The following is a 21,056-nucleotide window of genomic DNA, read 5'->3' as shown; positions in this document are numbered from 1 at the left end:
AGAAACTGCATATTTGATAAAAATCTATAAGTAATAAATTGTAAATATGTTGGTATTAATTCATGTCTTTCTAACCCTAAAAAAGTGCCTTCAATATACAAGATTAAAATTTTATTGCCGTATAACTCAACCTTAAAATTTTAGAAAAGTTTTAGTGATTCAAAGGTTGACTTATATGCTGCAATATATGGAGACCCCAACACCTACTCCTTTAGAACTTCATTCATTGCATTAGTCCATGAAGATCAGTAGCCATTTATAACTATTCACTGTCTCCTAACACTACCCCTTCAGTCATAGTAGTAACCCAAATTTATATTTGGGGGAGAAGACAGAGAGTGGTAATCAATGGACACTGTTCATCGTGGACTAATGGTATTAGTGGAGTCCCCCAGGGTTCAGTATTGGGTCCATTATTGTTTTCTGTATTTATAAATGATATTGATGATGGTATATCAAGCTTAATGTCCAAGTTTGCAGACGATACAAAGGTTGGCAGGGTTGTTAAGGACGCTATGCTGCTGCAACAGGATCGCGTGGGGAATGCCGACCATGTGTCTGATGGACCATGTGCATGAGTGCCATGGGCCTGCTACTTAAGGATGTGTCATTGCAGTAATAGTACACTGTTGAAGAAGGAGACAGCAGTCTCCAAAAGCTTCAGATTTTATCGCTTTTAATCCAGTTTATTTTAGATAATTTTATTGCTTCGGTATTTTTAACGTTTTATCGTAGTTTATTTTATTGTAATATTTTAGTCTTCTGATAGTGTATCACAGTATTTCATTATACTTTATTTCTGTATATTTTATTTTTATAGTAAAAATTTTTAATTCCTTGGCTGGTGTTTGTCTTTAATTATTGCAGTATGGAATTTCCCAGCCCCATAGGCTTGTTTGAAGATATAGGATCTAGAAAGGTTGAGGAGATGGGCTGAGAGGTGGCAAATGAAGTTTAACATTGACAAATATAAAGTACTACATATGGGAAATAGCAACCCCAGAGCAACGTATCAACTCTGTGGTACTACACTGACAGTGGTAGAGAATGAAAAGGACCTGGGTGTAATTGTGCAGGCAGATATGAAGTTCTATGAGCAGTGCAGATGGGCTGCAAGAGTAGCTGATGGTGTCTTGTCAATGATATACAGGAATTTTTCTAGCAGGGATAAGGAGGTGATTATTCCCTTATATAAGGTAATGGTCAGGCCACACCTTGAGTACTGTATACAGGTCTGGAGGCCTCATTTCAAGGACGTAGAGCTGCTGGAACGAGTACAGAGAAGGGCAACAAGATTAGTGAATGGAACAAAGGGTTGCTCTTACGAAGAAAGGCTTAAGTTTTGCAAATTACAGTGTCTGGAGACTAGGCCGGCGAGGTGATCTGATAGAGGTGTAGAAAGCCTTAAATGGTTTGAGCATGCTCAATGCCGATGGGATTCTTCCTCTTGCTCAGAATAATCACCTGAGAGAGCATAAATTCAGATTGAGGAAAGACAGATGTAGAATAGATGTGCGGAAATTTGCCTTTAGCCAGCGGGTAGTTGGTTGGTGGAATAGACTTCCATCCTTTGTTGTGGAAGTTGATAGCCTAAATAAATTTAAGGCTCAGCTGGACGGGTATTTCGAACAAACGGAGGGGTGAAATGGAAGTGTTTTTTGGCTGATGCTGCATAAGCTTGCTTTCGTGCATCATATGCCTCTACTAATGCTAACTTCCCCCTAATCGCATACTTCTCCCAATTATATGACAGTTGTACATGCGGTAAACAGATAAACTGATTCCAAACATAGTAGAAGAAAAAAAAAAAAGCATAAAAATTGTTTCTGGAAATTCTCCCTCAATCTAAGAGAACCCAACATAAAACAGAAGAGGAAGAACAAAGGAAGTATTTGAAAAATAGATTTAATTTGCTTTTTATTTAATTTTGAATATACACAATACAGTAGAGTACCAAAAATAATGATCCCAGTTGAAAAAAAATTAATATATAGCAAAGAAAAACCATTCTTATGTTTGCTTTCAGAACTAAACTCCAAAACCAACTGTATATTAAAATTATCTCTATAATAATGTACTGGAGAGCAACGTGCACATTCAAAAGATAACTCTATGTGCTTGTGGGCTATCCAAAGAGATATCTAAACAAGCATCAGTTGAGGAGTTAGTATAACAAAATATATGCTTTATACCAAAGAAATTTCATATTCAAACAATACTGTTATTTATATGCTTATATGTTTATATAATTCATAAATTAGTAAAATGATATAATGAGAAGTTTGATAATTGTCTTTTATTATTGTATAAGCTGGTGTATAAGCTTGTTTCCTTGCATCATTTGCCACTAGTAATACTAATACCAATATTACAATAAAATTTACAATACACTGCTTATGTTTTTGTTACTAATAAAAAAAAAACAGGTACATAAGTATGACTGTGCAAAGCAAAAAGCAGATTGCTGCATTACTAATGAAAAACATGTATGCAACAAGATTGTGCATCAACTGTATCATATTGAGCATCATTTAACTAACAAAAAATTGAAAACAGACATGTGCAAACTTGTGTATTAATTGTGCAAACTTGTGTATTAATTCATGTCCTTCTAACCTTAAGAAGTTTGGTGCTGCATATATTGATAAAAACATAAATATAGGTATAGTAAATACACTTTTGTAACTCCTAACAAATCTAATGGTGACCCATTGGTTTGGAATCAATGCTGTAAAAGCACCAAAAGCAGAAAACTGCCAAGTTGCATCTTTCCCATGAATAAAAAATACCCTCTCCTGAAAGAAAAACTATCATACAAGATAGATATGGAATTATTCAATTCCATACAACCCAGATCTAGATATGCACTAGATCTACAAGATGGCAATAGTGAAGATAGTATTGGTACTGGAAAATGATGCAAGGAAGCAAGCTTTTACAGGTAGCATCAGACAAAAAAAAACAAAAAAACTTCCCACATCACCAGTTTATCCCCTCTAATAATTCATCTAATTCTTCTTTGAACTATTCACTTCCACAGCCCACAATCAACTACTCTGTCTGGAAAGCAAGAAAATTTCTCCACATCTATTCTGCAACTATCCTCCTTCAATTTAAATTTATGTACCCTTATGTGTGTTGTCTGAACAAGAGTAAGGATGCCATCAGCATTTAGCTTACTCAATCCACTCAAAACCACAAAATTTCTCAATCAGATCTCTTTGTTTTTAGGATCACTCACGCACCATCCCTAGTTTCCAGACAGTGCAATTTGCAGAATTGAAGGTTTTTTTTTTTTTTTTTTTGGTAAGAGTACTCTTGTTCCCCACACTAATTTCATTACCCTTCACCTTTCCAAGAGATCCACATCCTAAAATGAGGCTTCCAAACCTGTATGCAGTACTGAACATGTGACCTAACCAATGCCCCACACAGCAAAATAATTACATGCTTACTGCTGCTGGCAAACTTCCTGTATATTATTGAGAAAACCCAAAGAGCTGTTCTAGCAGCTCATCTGCACTGCTCAGAAAACTTCATATCAAACTGTACAATTACCTCTAGGTCTCTTTCATTCTTCACCACCTTCAGTGTGGTACCACCTAATGGTATGCTATTCTGGGATTACAGCTGCTCATATGTAGTAGTTTGCTTTTCAGTAACATACTCTGATTGCTGTCATTAACCACCCTGCCAAACTTTGTATGATCTGAAAAAATAAACATAAGCCTGATAAGCATAACTAGAACCCAAATGTAAGGATTAGCGGGATGCACAAGATGACACTGGTGCAGATATTTCTATATCAATAAATTACAATCCAATTCCACCTCTACGGAAGATTTCCATTTGGGTAGTGACATGATACATTAAAATTTCACAATGAGAAATCAAATTACTTACAGATGATTATGATATATACAAAACCAACCACTTAGTGTGTCATTACATATTCTATAAACAAAGGGTTCAAATGTTTATCAGAAGGCACGTACTACAGTATTTTGGTATTCAGTTTTTTGATTGTGACAAGTCTTATCAATTGAAACTTTGGGAAATTTACATCTATGTAAATCAGAATATTGAGTGCTGACAGAAAATGCATTTATTTGTGCAACACAGTCTTGAAGTAACTGAACAAAGTGAAGCTGACTTCTGTGTTCATTCAGAGACACTCCAAATGCAAGACAGCATCCTGATGGTTTCAACCAACTTGATCTCACTAAATGGCCTACAAGAACCTTGTTCAGACCCTTTCATGATTCACTAACTCTATCTGATTCTCCCTCTTCACATGTGCCAACCCAATAAACTATAATCACAGTTGGATGGTAAATCTATGCCAAATGTTCTTACCTCCTCTCAATATATGCTCTCATGCATATACCCCTAATCTCAACAAGGCTCATACTTCATCAATTTCAGAAAAAATGCAACCAACCCCAATGATCGTGTCAAATCTTCGAGACTATTCATCATTCTGTCAAAGTGCTTGGAGTGTTTTTTACCACCAATAAACTAATAATTTCAGTTTGCAGACATTTTCCATATCAGAAATATGGCTTCAAGAACATAACCAGTTTTTACTGGTTGCAGCAGGGTATTATTCACATAAAGGGATTAGAGGGGTGTGGTAGTATTTACAATTTTCTATCCTTCTTCCAGTCAGTTATGTCATGGGCCACAACCTTAGTCTATGAAGCTGTCAGCATCACTTTAAAGCCTTGAAGAAGCAACCAAACTCCAAACTGATATTGAAATTTATACTGATGAATGTGAATGGATGGGTGAAATGGAAAGGTTTTTTTTTTTTTTTTTTTGGCTGGTGATGTATAAACTTGCTTTCTTGCATCATATGCCTCTACTAATGCTGGATATTGGGGACTCGCTCGATATTATATTTAGCACTTTACTTACATGACAGTATCAGTCATGTAAATGAATCACAGTTACTGACTTTAATATAATGGCATATAGGGGAAATACTACACTGTCCCCTTTACAATGTTCACTTTAGCAGCAAGATATGGGAGAAGTACTGTTCTCCCACTTTTTTGTTGTTGTTGTATAAAAGTCAGGAACTGTGTTTCCCTTACATAACTGATACTACAAGTATTATGTAGTTTGACTTTTATATAAGGACAAAAAGTGAAGAACAGTACAGCACCCATATCTCGCTATCAAAATGTATAATTTATAGGGATGTAGTATTTCCTCCATATGCTATTTAGGTAAGTGAATTGCACTTTTCAGCTTTTATACAAAGGAGAATAGCACCTTTCCATATTTCATTATTAAAATGAATATTTTATAGTGGGGTACGATAATATTTCTACCATATGCAATTGTATAAAAGTCAGGAGCTATGATTCACTACACACCTGATACTGTTATGTTAGTGAAGTATTATATGTAATACCAAGTGAGTCCCCGAAACCCGACAACCATAAATTTTTTTAAGACTTTTGCCTTCTTTACTTATATAAATTCTAGAAAGAAGGGGATGAATCAGGTTGGTCCACTTGATATCAATGGTTCGATTGTTGATGATCCTGCTCAGATAACTGTAAACCTGAATGAGTATTTTGCATCTACATTCACACGAGGAATTCTGTAAGGAAGTGGAGGCCAGAAGCTTATCAAACTCTAACACGGAGTTAAATGATTTTGTAATAACTGAGAGCAAATTGGAGGAGAAATTGTTGAAGTTAAACATAAGAAAGGCACCTGAGGTGGATGGGATCTATCCAGTTATATTAAGGAGGCGGCAAAGGAAGTAAGCAAACCCTTAGCAATAATTATGAGAGTGTCATTGGACTCAGGTGAAGTCCCCACAGACTGAAGATGTGCAAATGTATCCCCAATTCACAAAGGGTGACACGAGTAATTACAGACCTGTTATTTCTGTTCCGTGAGAAATAATAGTCGCTAGTTAAAGAAGTATTGCAGGATCATCTAGACAAGACTGCAATAATAATAATTCACACACAGCATGGGTTTGTTAAGGGAGAGTCTTGTCTGACAAATTTGATTGAATACGATGATGTGGTTACAAAGGAACTGAATGCAAAAAATAATTTTGATATCATATACTTGGATTTCAGGAAAGCTATTGATACTGTTGCGCATGGAAGACTACTGTACAAATTGGAGCAGTATGGCATTAAGGGAAACTTGCTACAATGGATAAAAGGGTAGTTGGGTGGGAGAAGACAGAGGGTGGTAATCAATGGGTGCTGCTCTTAATGGACTAATGCTATTAGTGGAATCCCCCAGAGTTCGGTGTTTGGCCCACTGTTGTTTTATATTTATCAATGATATTGATGACTGTATATCAGGCTTAATGTCCAAGTTTGCAGATGATAAAAAGGTTGGCAGTGTTGTTAATGACAGTAATAGCAGTGTGCTACTGCAACAGGATCTAGAAAAGTTGGGCAGATGGGCTGAGAAGTGGCAACTGAAGTTTAACATCGAAAAATGCAAAGTAATGTATATGGGTAGAAGTAACCCCAGAGAAACGTACTAGCTGTGTGGTATTACACTTAGGATGGTAGAGAACGAAAAAGACCTGGGAGTAATTGTGCAGTCAGATATGAAGTTTTCTGAGCAGTACAGACAAGCTGCAAGAGCAGGTCATTGGGTATTGTTAATGATATACAGGAATTTTGCTAGTAGGGAAAAGGAGGTGATCATCCCTTTGTATAAGGCAATGGTCAGGTCACCTTGAGTACTGCATACAAGTCTGGAGGCCTCATATTAGGAAGGAGGGAGAGTACAATGAAGGGATTCCTCTTACTAAGAAAGGCTTAAGTTCTGCAAATTGCAAAATCTGGAGATTAGGCACCTGCAAGATGATCTGATTGAGGTGTATAAGGTGTTGAATGGGTCGAGCAGGCTTAATTCTGATGGGATTCTTCCTCTGCTCAGATTACAAACCTGAGGGGGCATAAATTCAAATTGAGGAAAGACAGTTGTGGAATAGATGTGTGGAAATTTGCCTTTAGCCAGCAGGTAGTTGATTGCTGGAACAAACTTCCATCTGTTGTTGTGGAAGTTAGATAGCTTAAATAAATTCAAGGAGGAGTGGACAAACTTTTAGAGGGAATGAATGTGTGAAATGTTTTTTTTTTTTTTTTTTTTTTTGCTGCTTGCTTTCTTGCATCATATGCCTCTATTACTACTACTTCCCGATAGTGGAAACGAAAATGAAGTAGCAAACTTGATTTTAAATGAGCTATCCAGCTATGGCACATAATATTTATGCAGATTTTAATCTTTCACCTTGCCTCAGCCATGTTAACAGTCTAACGGCACTTTGATAACAGTAATAAAACTTATGAATCCAGAAGTCTATTAGAAACACACAAGTCTGAATTTTAGTATTCCATCAGAATCACATTCACTTCCCAACCTCTACCATTAATTATCTTCTAACTGGAAAAGCTTAGCCATAAAAATATTCTTTATGGGATCATACATGTCAGAAAAAAACACCTATTGCTATGGTAATTTTCCAGAGTTTTAGTTTCCTTCTTTTTTCAACGGTTTGTAGCCCTAATTCTTTGCTGTAGAGTTGGGGTTTTTTTTTATAATAATACTGTCAGAATTAAGAATAAATTTTCAGTCTGTCATTTTAAAGTATGTCTTCTTTTCCCAAAAAAAACTGATTGATGAAGTAAAGGCGACACCACACCTGTTGTGGCTTTGTGCATACCCACCAGAGAGTTAAACAGTTACTTACCCACAGGTTGACCCTAATTGGAATTCACTTAGTTATTGACAGGCTCCTGCCAGTAACCATAATCTAGATTGTCTTCTCTTCAGCATTAACCATAAAGCTAACACAAAAGATCCAATACTCTGATGGTCCACCACCCAGCATTTAATTCTAACTTATCCAGATATGTGAAGAATAACTATCATAGGTCCAAACTATCTAGTTACTAATAAGGAAATCTGTGCTGCATTCATCACCATATGTTCCCCACTTGAAACCTGCAAGATTGGGCTGGCAATTACACTCCCCCTCAATCTTTCTCTCAGTGATTGCACTTTTTTCGGTCACTGTAGCTTCCAAAAGATGCTAATTACTAAAAGGTCCAGAGGATGGTGGTCCTTAGTGCTTCCTACTAGTTTTAAGAGAAAGGATTTGATTTTTAAAACCTGTAAATTAAGTGGAAACATCAATGACAGGATTGTTTACTCACAGGTCAAAACCATATTGAGTGGCTGAATTACATTCAAGTTTTAAGTAAACAAAAGTCATCATAGCAACTTCCCCAAAATGAGATAGACATCCTTACCAATATCCATTTAATGAAAAAAAAACTAGACCTAATTCAGCTAAGTGACAAAAGTGCAGTAACACACACATTTGATAGGACCATGGTTCAAGCCCAAGTCACTGTTAAATATAGTGACTTGGGCGCTGACTCTCTTTAAAAATTACAGCTGTGAATTACAGGCTCTGAAAAAGCGATAAGTGTTTGCCTTTTTATTTACCTAATTGTTATTTTATATTGTACTTTATACGTAGTCTTATAGTTATATTTACGCTGGTTATTTTTATTTTTAATTTAGATAAAGAGTTTTTGTAGATTACTACTTAATATACGTAAAACCGTTATTTTGTTCGAATCTTGCAGCCATTGTTTTTGAATAGAGTGGTAGGGAATTCAAATTTTTAACTAGGTAGGGAATTTAAAGTGTTAACTAGGTAGCTCTAACGTATAATTATATAGCACAATATGCATCACTGTTTCTATTAGATAGCACAGTATTAACATTTAATTAATTAAATTTATTGATCTGATTAATTTAAAATATCATGCCAGAGACTAGAGTAGCAAAGCAATGGGCACATAGTGGTAGGAGTGCTGTGACTCTGGGGAGAACTGAAGGGAGCGATTCTCCAACGCATCACAGCCTAAAAAATGTGCAACTTGTGAAAGGTTTGCCGAACTCTCTGGAACAGAACATGATATTGCCATGGGGGATGTCTTTGTGTGTGCGCGATGTAAGGAGTGTAAGGAAATCAGGCGACAACTCAGCGTTGTTATGGGCCTATATGAGAGCTTGAAGGACAGGGTGGATGCCCTCGAAGGATCTAAATTGAGGGTCCATCAAGCTCTCAGCTGCCCACATCAACACCAGAGCTTGCACTTGGTCATCGCACGACACAGTTGTTGTTGTTGTTATTTGGTTTTTAGGAGCATTAGCAACTATGGCCATATTGCTCCAGGATATGCGGTGGTCATTCCCTGACCTTTCCGCATCCTCCGTATTTGGTGGTGAGCACGACACAGTGGCAACCCCCAAGGCAGAATGTGCTGGTCCCAAGGGAACTAGTAGTTTTTGGTGACCCTATTGTCAGGGAAATGGGGAACATGCTTTGTAAAAAGGATAGGTGGAACAGGACCAGAGTATGTCTGCGAGGGGCAAAGGTTGATGATGTTGTAGAGCGGATATCATCTTTTAAGGGCACAAAAGGTGATATAGTTGTACACGTTGGCACATGATATTAAGAGTAGGAGACAGGCAGAATTACTTAACAAGTACAGGTCACTGTTGAACAAAAAACGTGAATTAGGGCTGAATTTGAAAGTGTCTGCAATTCTGCCCAGACACGATAGGAGGGAGTATATGATGAGAGCCTTGTCGATCAATTCGGCCCTGGAAAGATTGTGCAAGGCTCAAGGGATAGAATTTTTTTCAGCCTGGTCTGTACTTGTTAACAGGAGAGACTGCTTCTACAGGGATGGGATACACTTAAATAGAAAGGGTGCAAGAATATTTGCTGATGCTATCGAGGTAGTGTTGGGTGGGTCGGAAAACTGCTAGCTTTGGGGGATACAAGGACTAATAGTTTAACAGTAGCCATTGGCAGAAGTGAAGGTGATTCTTGCACAACTTCTATTAGAATAAGTAGCAACCTGGAGGGAGGGGTGTTGGGGTTTCAGGGATGAATGGCAGTCATTGTAAAATAGGTGGGCATATGGGATGTGTTAGGTTAACTAGGAATAGGTGCATGTATACCAATCCTAGAAGTATAGTAAATAAATTTGATGAATTTGAAGTGTTGGTCAAGACATCAAAGGCGAATATTGTTGGGATAGCAGTGTCACTCAGATATAAGGAATGCAGAACTGGAATTTGGGAAGTACAATGTGTACAGAAAGGATAGACAGGATAGGAAGGGAGGAGGTGTTATGCCGTTAATTAAGAAAAACAAAATCAAATGAAGTGCACCCAGTTGATATAGATGAACAGTGCACTGTTGAGTCAGTTTGGTGTGACATAAGAAAGCAAAAATAAGAGTAGGAGTGTGTTATAGGCCTAATGACTCGAATGAGTACAATGAACAATTGTACAGAGAAATAGAGTGGGCTAGTAAATCAGAATGTCTTATAATGGGGGATTTTAACTTCTCAAATATTGACTGGAACTTGTGGGTTGGTCACTCACGCACTAGTCAGAATTTTGTGGATTTATTGGATGATTTGTTTCTGCAGCAGCATGTTCAAGAGGCAACCAGAGAGAGTAATACTCTTGATCTGGTTATCAGCAGTGATCATTTGGGTATTAAGAATTTGCAGATAAAGGAACCACTAGGTGGCAGTGATCACAGTGTACTGATATGGGATTTACTTAAAGATTTAATTACCATCAGGGGTAAAGGAAAGAATTTTTGCTTCCGTAAAGGTGACTACAGTGGTCTCAGACAGTTTTTAAATTCTGTACAGTGGGATCAACTGACGATGTTACCAACAGTAAATTCTAAGTGGGAAGCATTCAAGGAATTAAACGTGGATGCCACTAAAGTTTCATACCTATTAAGAAATATTGTTCATGGTTTAGGCCTAAATGGTTATCAAATGAACTAATGAGACTCGTAACAGAGAAGAAAAATGCATGGGATGCATATAAATTATCAAGCGACTCAGAAGCCTATGGCAGATATAAGCTAGTCTGTAATCAGGTCACAAAGGAGGTTGCCGACCGGGCTAGCCAGGTGGGTAAAGTGTCTGCCTAGCAACCCAAAGGTCGCGGGTTCGAATCCCGCCTCGGGCTTGGATCAAAGTACTGCAAAAAACTTGGGAGGTGCATTATGGACACAGAAGCCGATGTGCCAACAACTACAAAAAAAAAAAACAAAGGAGGTTAGGCAGGCGAAGGCAGATTACAAGAAATCCTTGGCAAAAGATGCTAAGAAAAACAGCAAGGATTTCTTTACTTATATAAACTCTAAAAGGAAAGGGATGAATCTGATTGGTCCACTTGACATTGATGGTTTGACTGTTGATGATTCTGCTCAGATAGCAAACAAACTAATGAGTATTTTGCATCTACATTCACACATGATGAATTATTAAGGTTTGAATTTTGGCAGAAGGTTATCAAATTGTAGCAGGGTAGTTAATGATTTTGTAATAACTGAGAGCAAAGTGGAGGAGAAATTGTTGAAGTTAAACATAAGAAAAGCACCTGGGGTGGATGGGATCTATCCAGTTATATTAAAGGAGGCGGCAACTAAGCAAACCCTTAGCCATAATTATGAGAGCATCCTTGGACTCAGGGGAGGTTCCCAAGGACTGGAGATGTACAAATGTATCCCCAAATCACAAAGAGGAATCGAAGGGTGACACGAGTAATTACAGACCAGTTAGTTTAACTTCTGTTCCGGGTAAAATAATGGAGACACTGTTAAAGATGCATTGCAGGATCTTCTAGACAAGACTGCAGCAATAATTCAGACACAGCATGGGTTTGTTAAGGGAAAGTCTTGTCTGGCAAATTTGATTGGTTATTATGATGTGGTTACAAAGGAACTGGATGCAAAAAATAATTTTGATATCATATATTTGGATTTCAGGAAAGCTTTTGACAGTGTTGCGCATGGAAGACTACTGTAAAAATTGGAGCAGAATGGTATTAAGGGTAAGTTGCTACAATGGATAAAAGGATGGTTAAGTGGGAGAAGACAGAGGGTGGTAATCAATGGGTGCTGCTTTTCGTGGACTAATGTTATTAGCGCAGTCCCACAGGGTTCGGTGTTGGGTCCACTGTTATTTTGTATATTTATCAATGATATTGATGAAGGTATGTCAAGCTTTGTGTCAAAGTTTGCAGATGATACAAAGGTTGGCAGGGTTGTTAATAACAGTAATGGCAGTGTGCTACTGCAACAGGATCTAGATAATTTGGGCAGATGGGCTAAGAAGTGGCAACTGAAGTTTAACCTTGACAAATGCAAAGTGCTGCATATGGGTAGAAGTAACCCGAGAGAAAAGTACCAACTGTGTGGTACTACACTTAAGGTGGTAGAAAATGAAAAAGACCTGGGAGTAATTGTGCAGTCAGATATGAAGTTTTCTGAGCAATGCAGACAGGCTGCCAGGGCAGGTCATGGGGTTTTGTCAATGATATATAAAGGCCTCCATAGCCGAGTGGGCAGGAGTGGGAGTGTAGTAGCACACGCTCTTTGAGTAGACCAGGGTTCAAGCCCGTGACTGCTGAATACGGTCGATCTGCCAACCCGCACTGGACCAGCGTGGCAGATTATGGTCCATTTCCCTCAACATGAATTGTTGAGGAGGCTTCCATCCTGCAGTGGGTTGATAATGGCCGCACTTTACATTTTTATATAGGAATTTTGCTAGCAGGGAAAAGGAGGTGATTGTCTCTCTGTATAAGGCAATGGTCAGGCCATGCCTTAAGTACTGCGTACAGGTCTGGAGGCCTCATTTTAGGAAGGATGTCGATTTGCTTGAGCATGTACAGAGAAGGGCAACAAGATTGGTGAGGGGAATGAAGGGATCCTCTTACCAAGAGAGGCTTAAGTTCTGCAAATTGCAATGGCTGGAGACTAGGCACCTGTGCAGTGATCTGATTGAGGTGTATAAGGCCTTGAATGGGTTGAGCACGCTGAATTCTGATGGGATCCTTCCACTTGTTCAGATTATGAACCTAAGGGGGCATAAATTCAAATTAAGAAAAGACAGATGTAGAATATATGTGCGGAAATTTGCCTTTAGCCAGCGGGTGATTAATTGCTAGAACAAACTTGCATCTGTCATTGTGGAAATTGATAGGTTGAATGAATTTAAGGAAGAACTGGACAGGCATTTGGAGGGAATGGTGTGATTTTTTTTTTTTTTTTTTTTTGGCTGATGCTGCATAAGCTCATACACTTGCTTTCTTTCGTCACATGCCACTACTACTACTACTACTACAGTTAATGTATTTATCAGTGACTTGGGAGTTTACAAATAATTGTAAACTCCTGACCTCATGATGCAGTCATGCTGCAGTACAAACAAGAGCTCATGAGAGCTATTAATGCCCTTCCACCAATGAGCACTAATATTTATTATAAAATGTATCAGCCCATATATACAGGATCCTCTGCTTCACAGTTATACCTCTGTTCTGAGTCAAAAATTCTTTCCACTTGAATAGATTTACCTTGTCAAGCTATAGCTAAAAAATCCTATGCTATTCACAACCATCATGAGAACACCATGTCATTTAAGATGATGGAAAAAGCCATTTTCCAATACTGGTCAACCGTCTCCCCAATCACCACTCAAAATCCAATATTCTTGTTCAACCAATACAAGATAATTAAACACTGAATACTCTTAGTTTCAAATTCAACACTGAAATAGCCATAATACAGGCACAGATGAAAGTGATTCTTAAACTGCTTCTATCGAAACATGCAGCAACCTGGAAAGCAAGGTGTCACAGATTTAGAGGCTTGCTGGGGGTCCTTGGTAAACAAGCAAATATATGGGCTATGTTCAGATAACTAAAAGTAAAAACATGTGCATGTATACTTACATATACACTAATGCTAGGAACCAGTGTTGAATCCAATGTTTGCACTGGGGTGGGAGTTGGGGGGTGTAAACTCAAGAGATACATGCACCAGGGGGAAGAATGTAAACTTTGGGGGGGGGGGGGGTACATGTAGTATATTTTTTATTATTTAATATTTACAATATATGTATATGCATATATATATATGCATAATTATAAATACACAGATTATGCATATTTATGAATGTTATAAGAGAATATGAGAAAACAAAAGGAAATATTTATTATTTAACATCTAAATACTAACAGTCAGTTCACAAAACCCACATTACTGACAATATTAGAGTTAAATATGAAAATCACTGATTAAAATTTGCAAAAAAAAAAAAAAAAAAAAATTATACAAATTATGATCAAACATGCAAGTACTGTATTGTAATAATGCTATTCTTCTTTGCTTTTTCTTTGCATGTCATTTATTAATTTTTCTGATAACTCATTCGAGCCCTGAGTTTATCTTCATGCAATCTAGCAATATTACAGTACAGATGCATATATAATAAAAAGGTTATAAAATGTATTGTTTATAGGCGGAATATGAAAACCATAAAGCGAAACTGCTGACGATTGAATTAGTGGTTGCAGACTCCCCTGAAAGCCACGGGACACTTTATAATTACAATTACAATAGAATCTGTCAGGAACCAATTCAGGCGAACCTATTCGCGGCCTGCAATCTTGTTTGCGATATACAAACAAAGAATTAGTCACAATAAAAGGAACCTGTGTGAAAATAAAAGGAACCTGAAAACCATAAACAAAAATGCGGACACTTGAAATAGTGGCATTTAGTTACAATTTGTGCAGCCAGAAATATTGCCCATTTAATTATTTTGAAAATTTCATGTCTTGAATTTTAGTGATTTATTTTTGCCGTCTACCACCTAGCAAATACCACACTTAGTTGATGTGATTTTTCCTGTTGTTTATTTGACATAAATTTATTGAATTCGTGTTTTATAAAATAAAAATTACTATTTTTCGCTGGGGGGGGGTGAAACTCACCCCCAATCACCCTCCTGGATTCAACACTGCCGGAAGCACAGCAAATAAATTTGATGAATTTGAAGTATTGATTAAGTCATCAAATGCAGACATGTGGAAATATCAGAGAAATGGTATCACTCACACATAAGGTAGGGGTGACTGGAATATGGAGAGTACAATGCAAAGTACAAACAGAACAAGAGAGGATGGGGAAGGGTTAGGCTCTTGGTTAAGAAACATATAAAATCTAAGGCAGGACATCCAGCTGACATGGGTAGCCAGTGCAATGTTGAATCAGTTTCTAGGAGGTTGTTATAGGAGGGAGTTTCAATCGGTTGTTATAGGCCTAATGACTGTAATAAGTATTAACAAACAGTTATAAAGAGAAATAGAGTGAACCAGTAAATCAGAATGTCTTATAATGGGATTTTAACTTTCCAGATATTGACTGGAATGTATGTGTTGGTCACTGACTAGGCTTTTGTGGATTTATTGGATGACTGTTTTCTACAACAGCATGTTTGAGAGACAAAAAGAAACAATATTAATGATCTGATTATCAGCAATGATTCTTTGTGCATTAAAAATCTGCATGTAAAAGACCCATTGGGTGGCAGTGATCAGGGTATACTAATATAGGATTTACTTAATTAAAGACATAACTATTGTCAAGGGTAAAGGCTTGTGATTTCATAAGGGTGACTACAGAAGTGTCAGCCAATTTTTGAATTCTACGCAGTGGGATTAACCGATGACATTACCACCACACTTAATATAAGTAAAGATAATATACTTTATTTTATTTTTTCTATGTTCGCTTTCTGATAGACTATAACGGCAGACTGTAACTGTAATTACTTTAATTTCTCATTATATGTATTTTACCATAAAAGACAGTGTATGTCTAGAACTAACCACACCAAGTTTTAATATTTTCATGGATTCTGCTTACACTTGTGAAAACTGAACATAGTTGGCGGTAAACCTAACTGATGACTAATATCACCCACGTGCCCGTTTTGGATCAACACAGTATTAATCACGTCAAATTTTACCTTTAACTTACAGTTTTGCGAACTTTTTTAGTCAGAGGCTCATCTGGATCACTCAGGGGACGTTTAGAACTCATGATGTTTAATTTTGGCCTAAACATTTAACAACAGAAACCTACAATAACCTACAATACTTCGAATCTCAAGCTCTAACTGTAGCTAGTCTCAATACGCTTGCGCAGTGACGTAACATTAAATTAAAAATCATGCTTCTATCTAAGCTGTGTTCACGTATGTATACGCAATTTCGTTATTGTGTTAATAAATCAACCCCGTTACTAATAAAAAAAATCAGCGAATATCGATAATTGTGCTGCTTAAAAAAAAATGTTTGATAACACACATAAGCAATAGGCAATTATGGTTAATATACCGTTCATGAATTAACTCTAATCGTGCAACGAAAAATGTTACTTCGAAACTCATTGACTTTGTGAACGATTCTACGTTTTAAATTCATAAACAACCTATGAAGGATATTTCGAATTTACCCAAAACTCGTTGGATTACCTTAAAACTTTGATTTCAGTGTTCCGATTCTTTTCACAAATACGTACGATCGTGTCAGAGTATTTTTTATCATAATATTTTTGATAAAATATTTGTACTAATTATAACTATGGAAATCCTTAAGAGAATGACCAAATGTTATTGAAATCATCATCAAGGTTTTAGATATTCTTGACAAAATTACTGCACACCAAAGGCTGAGTGTCTCTTTCTCTCTCTGTTCCCTATATATAAAGATATATAATTTAAAATAAATAAATAAATGAAACAAATGCCAAAAGCATGGCAAACCAGTAGAGAAATAAAAATAAACCAGTACATAATAAAGCAATGTACAAAGTAAAAAAATAAAAATGTGGAGGGGTCATAAATCAAGATAATGGGTATTGCAAAAGGAAAATGTAACCAACAAAATGAAAACAAATAAAACAGACTGCCCATTATGCCCCATTTGGAGGACCACAAACCAATAACAGTGAGGCACTTTGAACATTAGAAAAATGCAATGCCAAACTGATACACCAATCAACCCTGCAAATACAATGGATCTGAATAATGGTGGTCCTTATGCAGTGAAAAATTATAATAGCACAGATCGAGGCAACACCAAACCACTGATAAAGTAACAGCTAAGAAAGAAAAGTAGAATAGCAAACATCAGTGGCCGCATTGTATTATCCACCACATGTTGCTTATCATAATTTAAATAAAAATAAATTAAACAAATGGAGCGAATGGATGGGTGAAATGGGATATATATATATATATATTTTTTTTTTTTTTTTTTGGCTCATGCCAAAAATTGGCTGCATAAGCTTGCTTTCTTGCATCATATGCCTCTACTATTTCATCAAGCTAATGCTAGATGAAAGGCAAACCAGTATTAGAGAGAAAAATAAAAATAGACTGGTACATAATAAAAAGACATACAAAGTAAAAAAAAGGGGAGGGGGAATAACTATTCCTATAAATAATAATAAATATTATCCCCCCTCTTTTTTTACTTTGTATGTTATTTTATTATGTACTGGTTTATTTTTAACCTTACTGGCTTGTCTTTCATCTAGCATTTGTTGCATTTATTTTTATTTAAATTATAACATGTAGTGGATAATGCATTGCAGCCACTATGTTTGCTATACTAATTTTATTTTCTCTATTTTCTTGCTTATTATTTAAAGTTATTCTATAGAGATATATATAGCTGGCAGCAGCAGCAGCTGCCCTATCTTGTGACATGCAGATCCACAATCTCAACCAATAAAATCCTCAAAAATTCTATTAGGTGAAAAGTTATAATAATATAATAAGAATCTTGCACTGTTTTTAAACTGATAAGAGTGTATAGTAATTAGAAGTGAGAATCAAATGAAAGCCATCTGAATATCAACTTAAAGGACTAAACACATAGAAGTATTAATTAAATAGGTTCTCGTTGCGAAGGTAGCCTCAAATTGTAGAAGGGTGCTTAATGATTTTGTAATAACTGAGAGCAAAGTGGAGGAGAAATTGTTGAAGTTAAACAAGAAAGGCACCTGGGGTGGATGGAATCTATCCAGTTATATTAAAGGAGGTGGAAAAGCAACTAAGCAAACCCTTAGCCATAATCATGAAAGCATCCTTGGACTCAGGGGAGGTCCCCACGGACTGGAGATGTGTAAATGTTTCCCCAATTCACAAAGGGGATCGAAGGGTGACACGAGTAATTACAGACCAGTTAGTTTAACTTCTGTTCCGGGTAAAATAATGGAGACACTGGTTAAAGATGCATTGCAGGATCATCTAGACAAGACTGCTGCAATAATTCAGACACAGCATGGGTTTGTTAAAGGAAAGTCTTGTCTGACAAATTTGATAGCATATTATGATGTGGTTACAAAGGAACTGGATGCAAAAAATAATGTTGATATCATATATTTGGATTTCAGGAAAGCTTTTGACACTGTTGCACATGGAAGACTATTGTACAAATTGGAGCAGAATGGTATTAAGGGTAAGTTGCTACAATGGATAAAAGGATGGTTGAATGGGAGAAGACAGAGGGTGGTAATTAATGGGTGCTGCTCTTCGTGGACTAATGTTATTAGTGGAGTCTCACAGGGTTCGGTGTTGGGTCCACTGTTGTTTTGTATATTTATCAATGATACTGATGAAGGTATATCAGGCTTAGTGTCGAAGTTTGCAGATGATACAAAGGTTGGCAGGGTTGTTAATGACAGTAATGGCAGTATGCTACTGCAACAGGATCTAGATAATTTGGGCAGATGGGCTAAGAAGTGGCAACTGCAGTACCTTGACAAATGCAAAGTACTGCATATGGGTAGAAGTAACCCCAGAGAAACGTACCAACTGTGTGGTACTACACTTAAGGTGGTAGAAAATGAAAAAGACCTGGGAGTAATTGTGCAGTCAGATATGAAGTTTTCTGAGCAATGCAGACAGGCTGCCTGGGCAGGTCATAGGGTTTTGTCAATGATATATAGGAATTTTGCTAGCAGGGAAAAGGAGGTGATTGTCCCTCTGTATAAGGCAATGGTCAGGCCACGCCTTGAGTACTGTGTACAGGTCTGGAGGCCTCATTTTAGGAAGGATGTAGGTTTGCTTGAGCGTGTACAGAGAAGGGCAACAAGATTGGTGAGGGGAATGAAGGGATCCTCTTACGAAGAGAGGCTTAAGTTCTGCAAATTGTAGTGGCTGGAGACTAGGTACCTGCGCGGTGATCTGATTGAGGTGTATAAGGCCTTGATGGATTGAGCACGCTGAATTCTAATGGGATCCTTCCACTTGTTCAGATTACGAACCTAAGGGGGCATAAATTCAAATTAAGAAAAGACAGAAGTAGAATAGATGTGCGGAAATTTGCCTTTAGCCAGCGGGTGGTTAATTACTGGAACAAACTTCCATCTGTCGTGGAAGTTGATAGGTTAAATAAATGTAAGGAGGAACTGGACAGGCATTTGGAGGGAATGGTGTGATTTTTTTTTTGGCTGATGCTGCATAAGCTCATACACTTGCTTTCTTACATCACATGCCGCTACTACTACTACTAATATGTAACTTTCACATTATGTAACTAGTTTAATTTATGGGTAAACTATGGTGTATCTTCACCGATATCATATAGTTAATTTAAACCCATATCATATTATGCCTTGTGCATTTAATCTTCAAATTATTGTAATCAGTACTCTGATCAAGGGTAAAGGGGACCTATCCACAACTACCCACTAATTGAAATGAGATATAAATGACACTCCCTCGGAAACATCAACCCTAAACCTGAAAAGGTTGAAAAATGTCTAAAAGGCATATATGAACAGAATTTCCCCCAATGGACAGAGGAATAAATAGTTGATTTTACTTCATTAATTAGAAGTGAGAATCAAATGAAAGCCATCTGAATATCAACTTAAAGGACTAAACACATAGATGTATTAATTAAATAGGTTATTCTAGTGACATATATTGCAAATAAAACAATATATGTAAATATGAACTTTTTCTTTAATATTAACTAATATTAAAGAAGAAAGTATATGCATAAACATTAAATGCCATTTTATTGGCACATTTCCTGCATACAAAAGATGAACCAAAAAGTAATGAACAAATATGATTAATTTCTTAAGGAAATGAGATTTTATAGAAACTTAACTATACCAAAGTAAAACTTCTCAAACAAATAAGGTAATGAAAGAGCAGGTTAAATTCTAAAATGGCATTTGTGAACACAAGTTAAATCGGAAGTGCAGGCTTAAGTGTAGGTTCATAAAACACAAGGGCATAATACTAATTTTTCTGTTTCTTTCTAATTTAGTTGTGTTCAGCATAGTTTGGGCAACATCTGTTGTGAAGGAATCATACATTCTGATCTATTTACATTATCCTTAAAAAAATATATCTGGACATGTTTTCATAGTCTACTGGAGCTTCCTGGATAAACAAATGACTCACAACTGGTATATAAGGAAGGAATATGAGCCAGACAAATTAGCTGTTCTCCTTGCAGCAGAGAGTCAAGCTAACTGATTTCATAAATTATTGTTTGATGCTGCACTACTGGCTTGTTGATTTACGCAAAGACAACCTATACTGTCCAAAGTCAATTATTGGTGATGTTATTGTAAGTGGAAGCATAATTAGAGGTGTTTTTTGTAATTTTGTTATGCTTGGTTGTCCAGAAATGCAGAGGCAGCTCACTTCACATGGCAAAAGGATATTCAGAAGGGTAGTATGACAATTTCATCAGACATTTGGCAGAGACATCCCTACAAAACATCAATCACAAGTTTATTTCATTTTTTATTTTTATTCTCATGGTATGGCCTAGGACCTTTGGTGGTTGTGCAGGAATCGCAAATGCCAACTTCAGCATTTTGGCCAATACCATGTTTCCTATGATGTAGCAGCTCTTTAGCAAAGAGCTACATTTGTTTCAACAGAGTAATTCCCTATGCCATACTGCCCGGTGCTGTTCAAGAATGGTTCATGGACACAAATGTACAAAAGTTGGAATAGCTGCAACAGTGTCCCAATTTGAACCCTATGGGATGAAATGGAATGTTGAGTGCGGGTACAGTAATGTTATACATTTTACAGCCTTCTTCAGAGCATCGAATAGCAATG

The 21,056-nt window shown here is 36.8% G+C and overlaps 1 protein-coding gene across 1 annotated transcript in view; it reads right to left on the bottom strand.

Moving 5' to 3' along the window:
- Nucleotides 1-16,062, bottom strand: part of LOC150087742 (exonuclease mut-7 homolog) — a 133,641-nt gene extending 117,579 nt beyond the window's left edge. Inside the window, exon 1 of the mRNA XM_090370112.1 lies at nucleotides 15,935-16,062. Within this exon, the coding sequence (XP_090226238.1) occupies nucleotides 15,935-16,021 (87 nt within the window). The 5' untranslated portion in view covers nucleotides 16,022-16,062. The remainder of the gene's footprint in view (nucleotides 1-15,934) is intronic.
- Nucleotides 16,063-21,056: the final 4,994 nt, after the last annotated feature.

The sequence above is a fragment of the Mastigoproctus giganteus genome, chromosome 3 (genome assembly GCF_048544385.1).
Source record: "Mastigoproctus giganteus isolate SK-2022 chromosome 3, ASM4854438v1, whole genome shotgun sequence".
Lineage (NCBI taxonomy): Eukaryota > Metazoa > Arthropoda > Arachnida > Uropygi > Thelyphonidae > Mastigoproctus > Mastigoproctus giganteus.
This window is presented reverse-complemented; position numbering and strand designations above follow the sequence as displayed.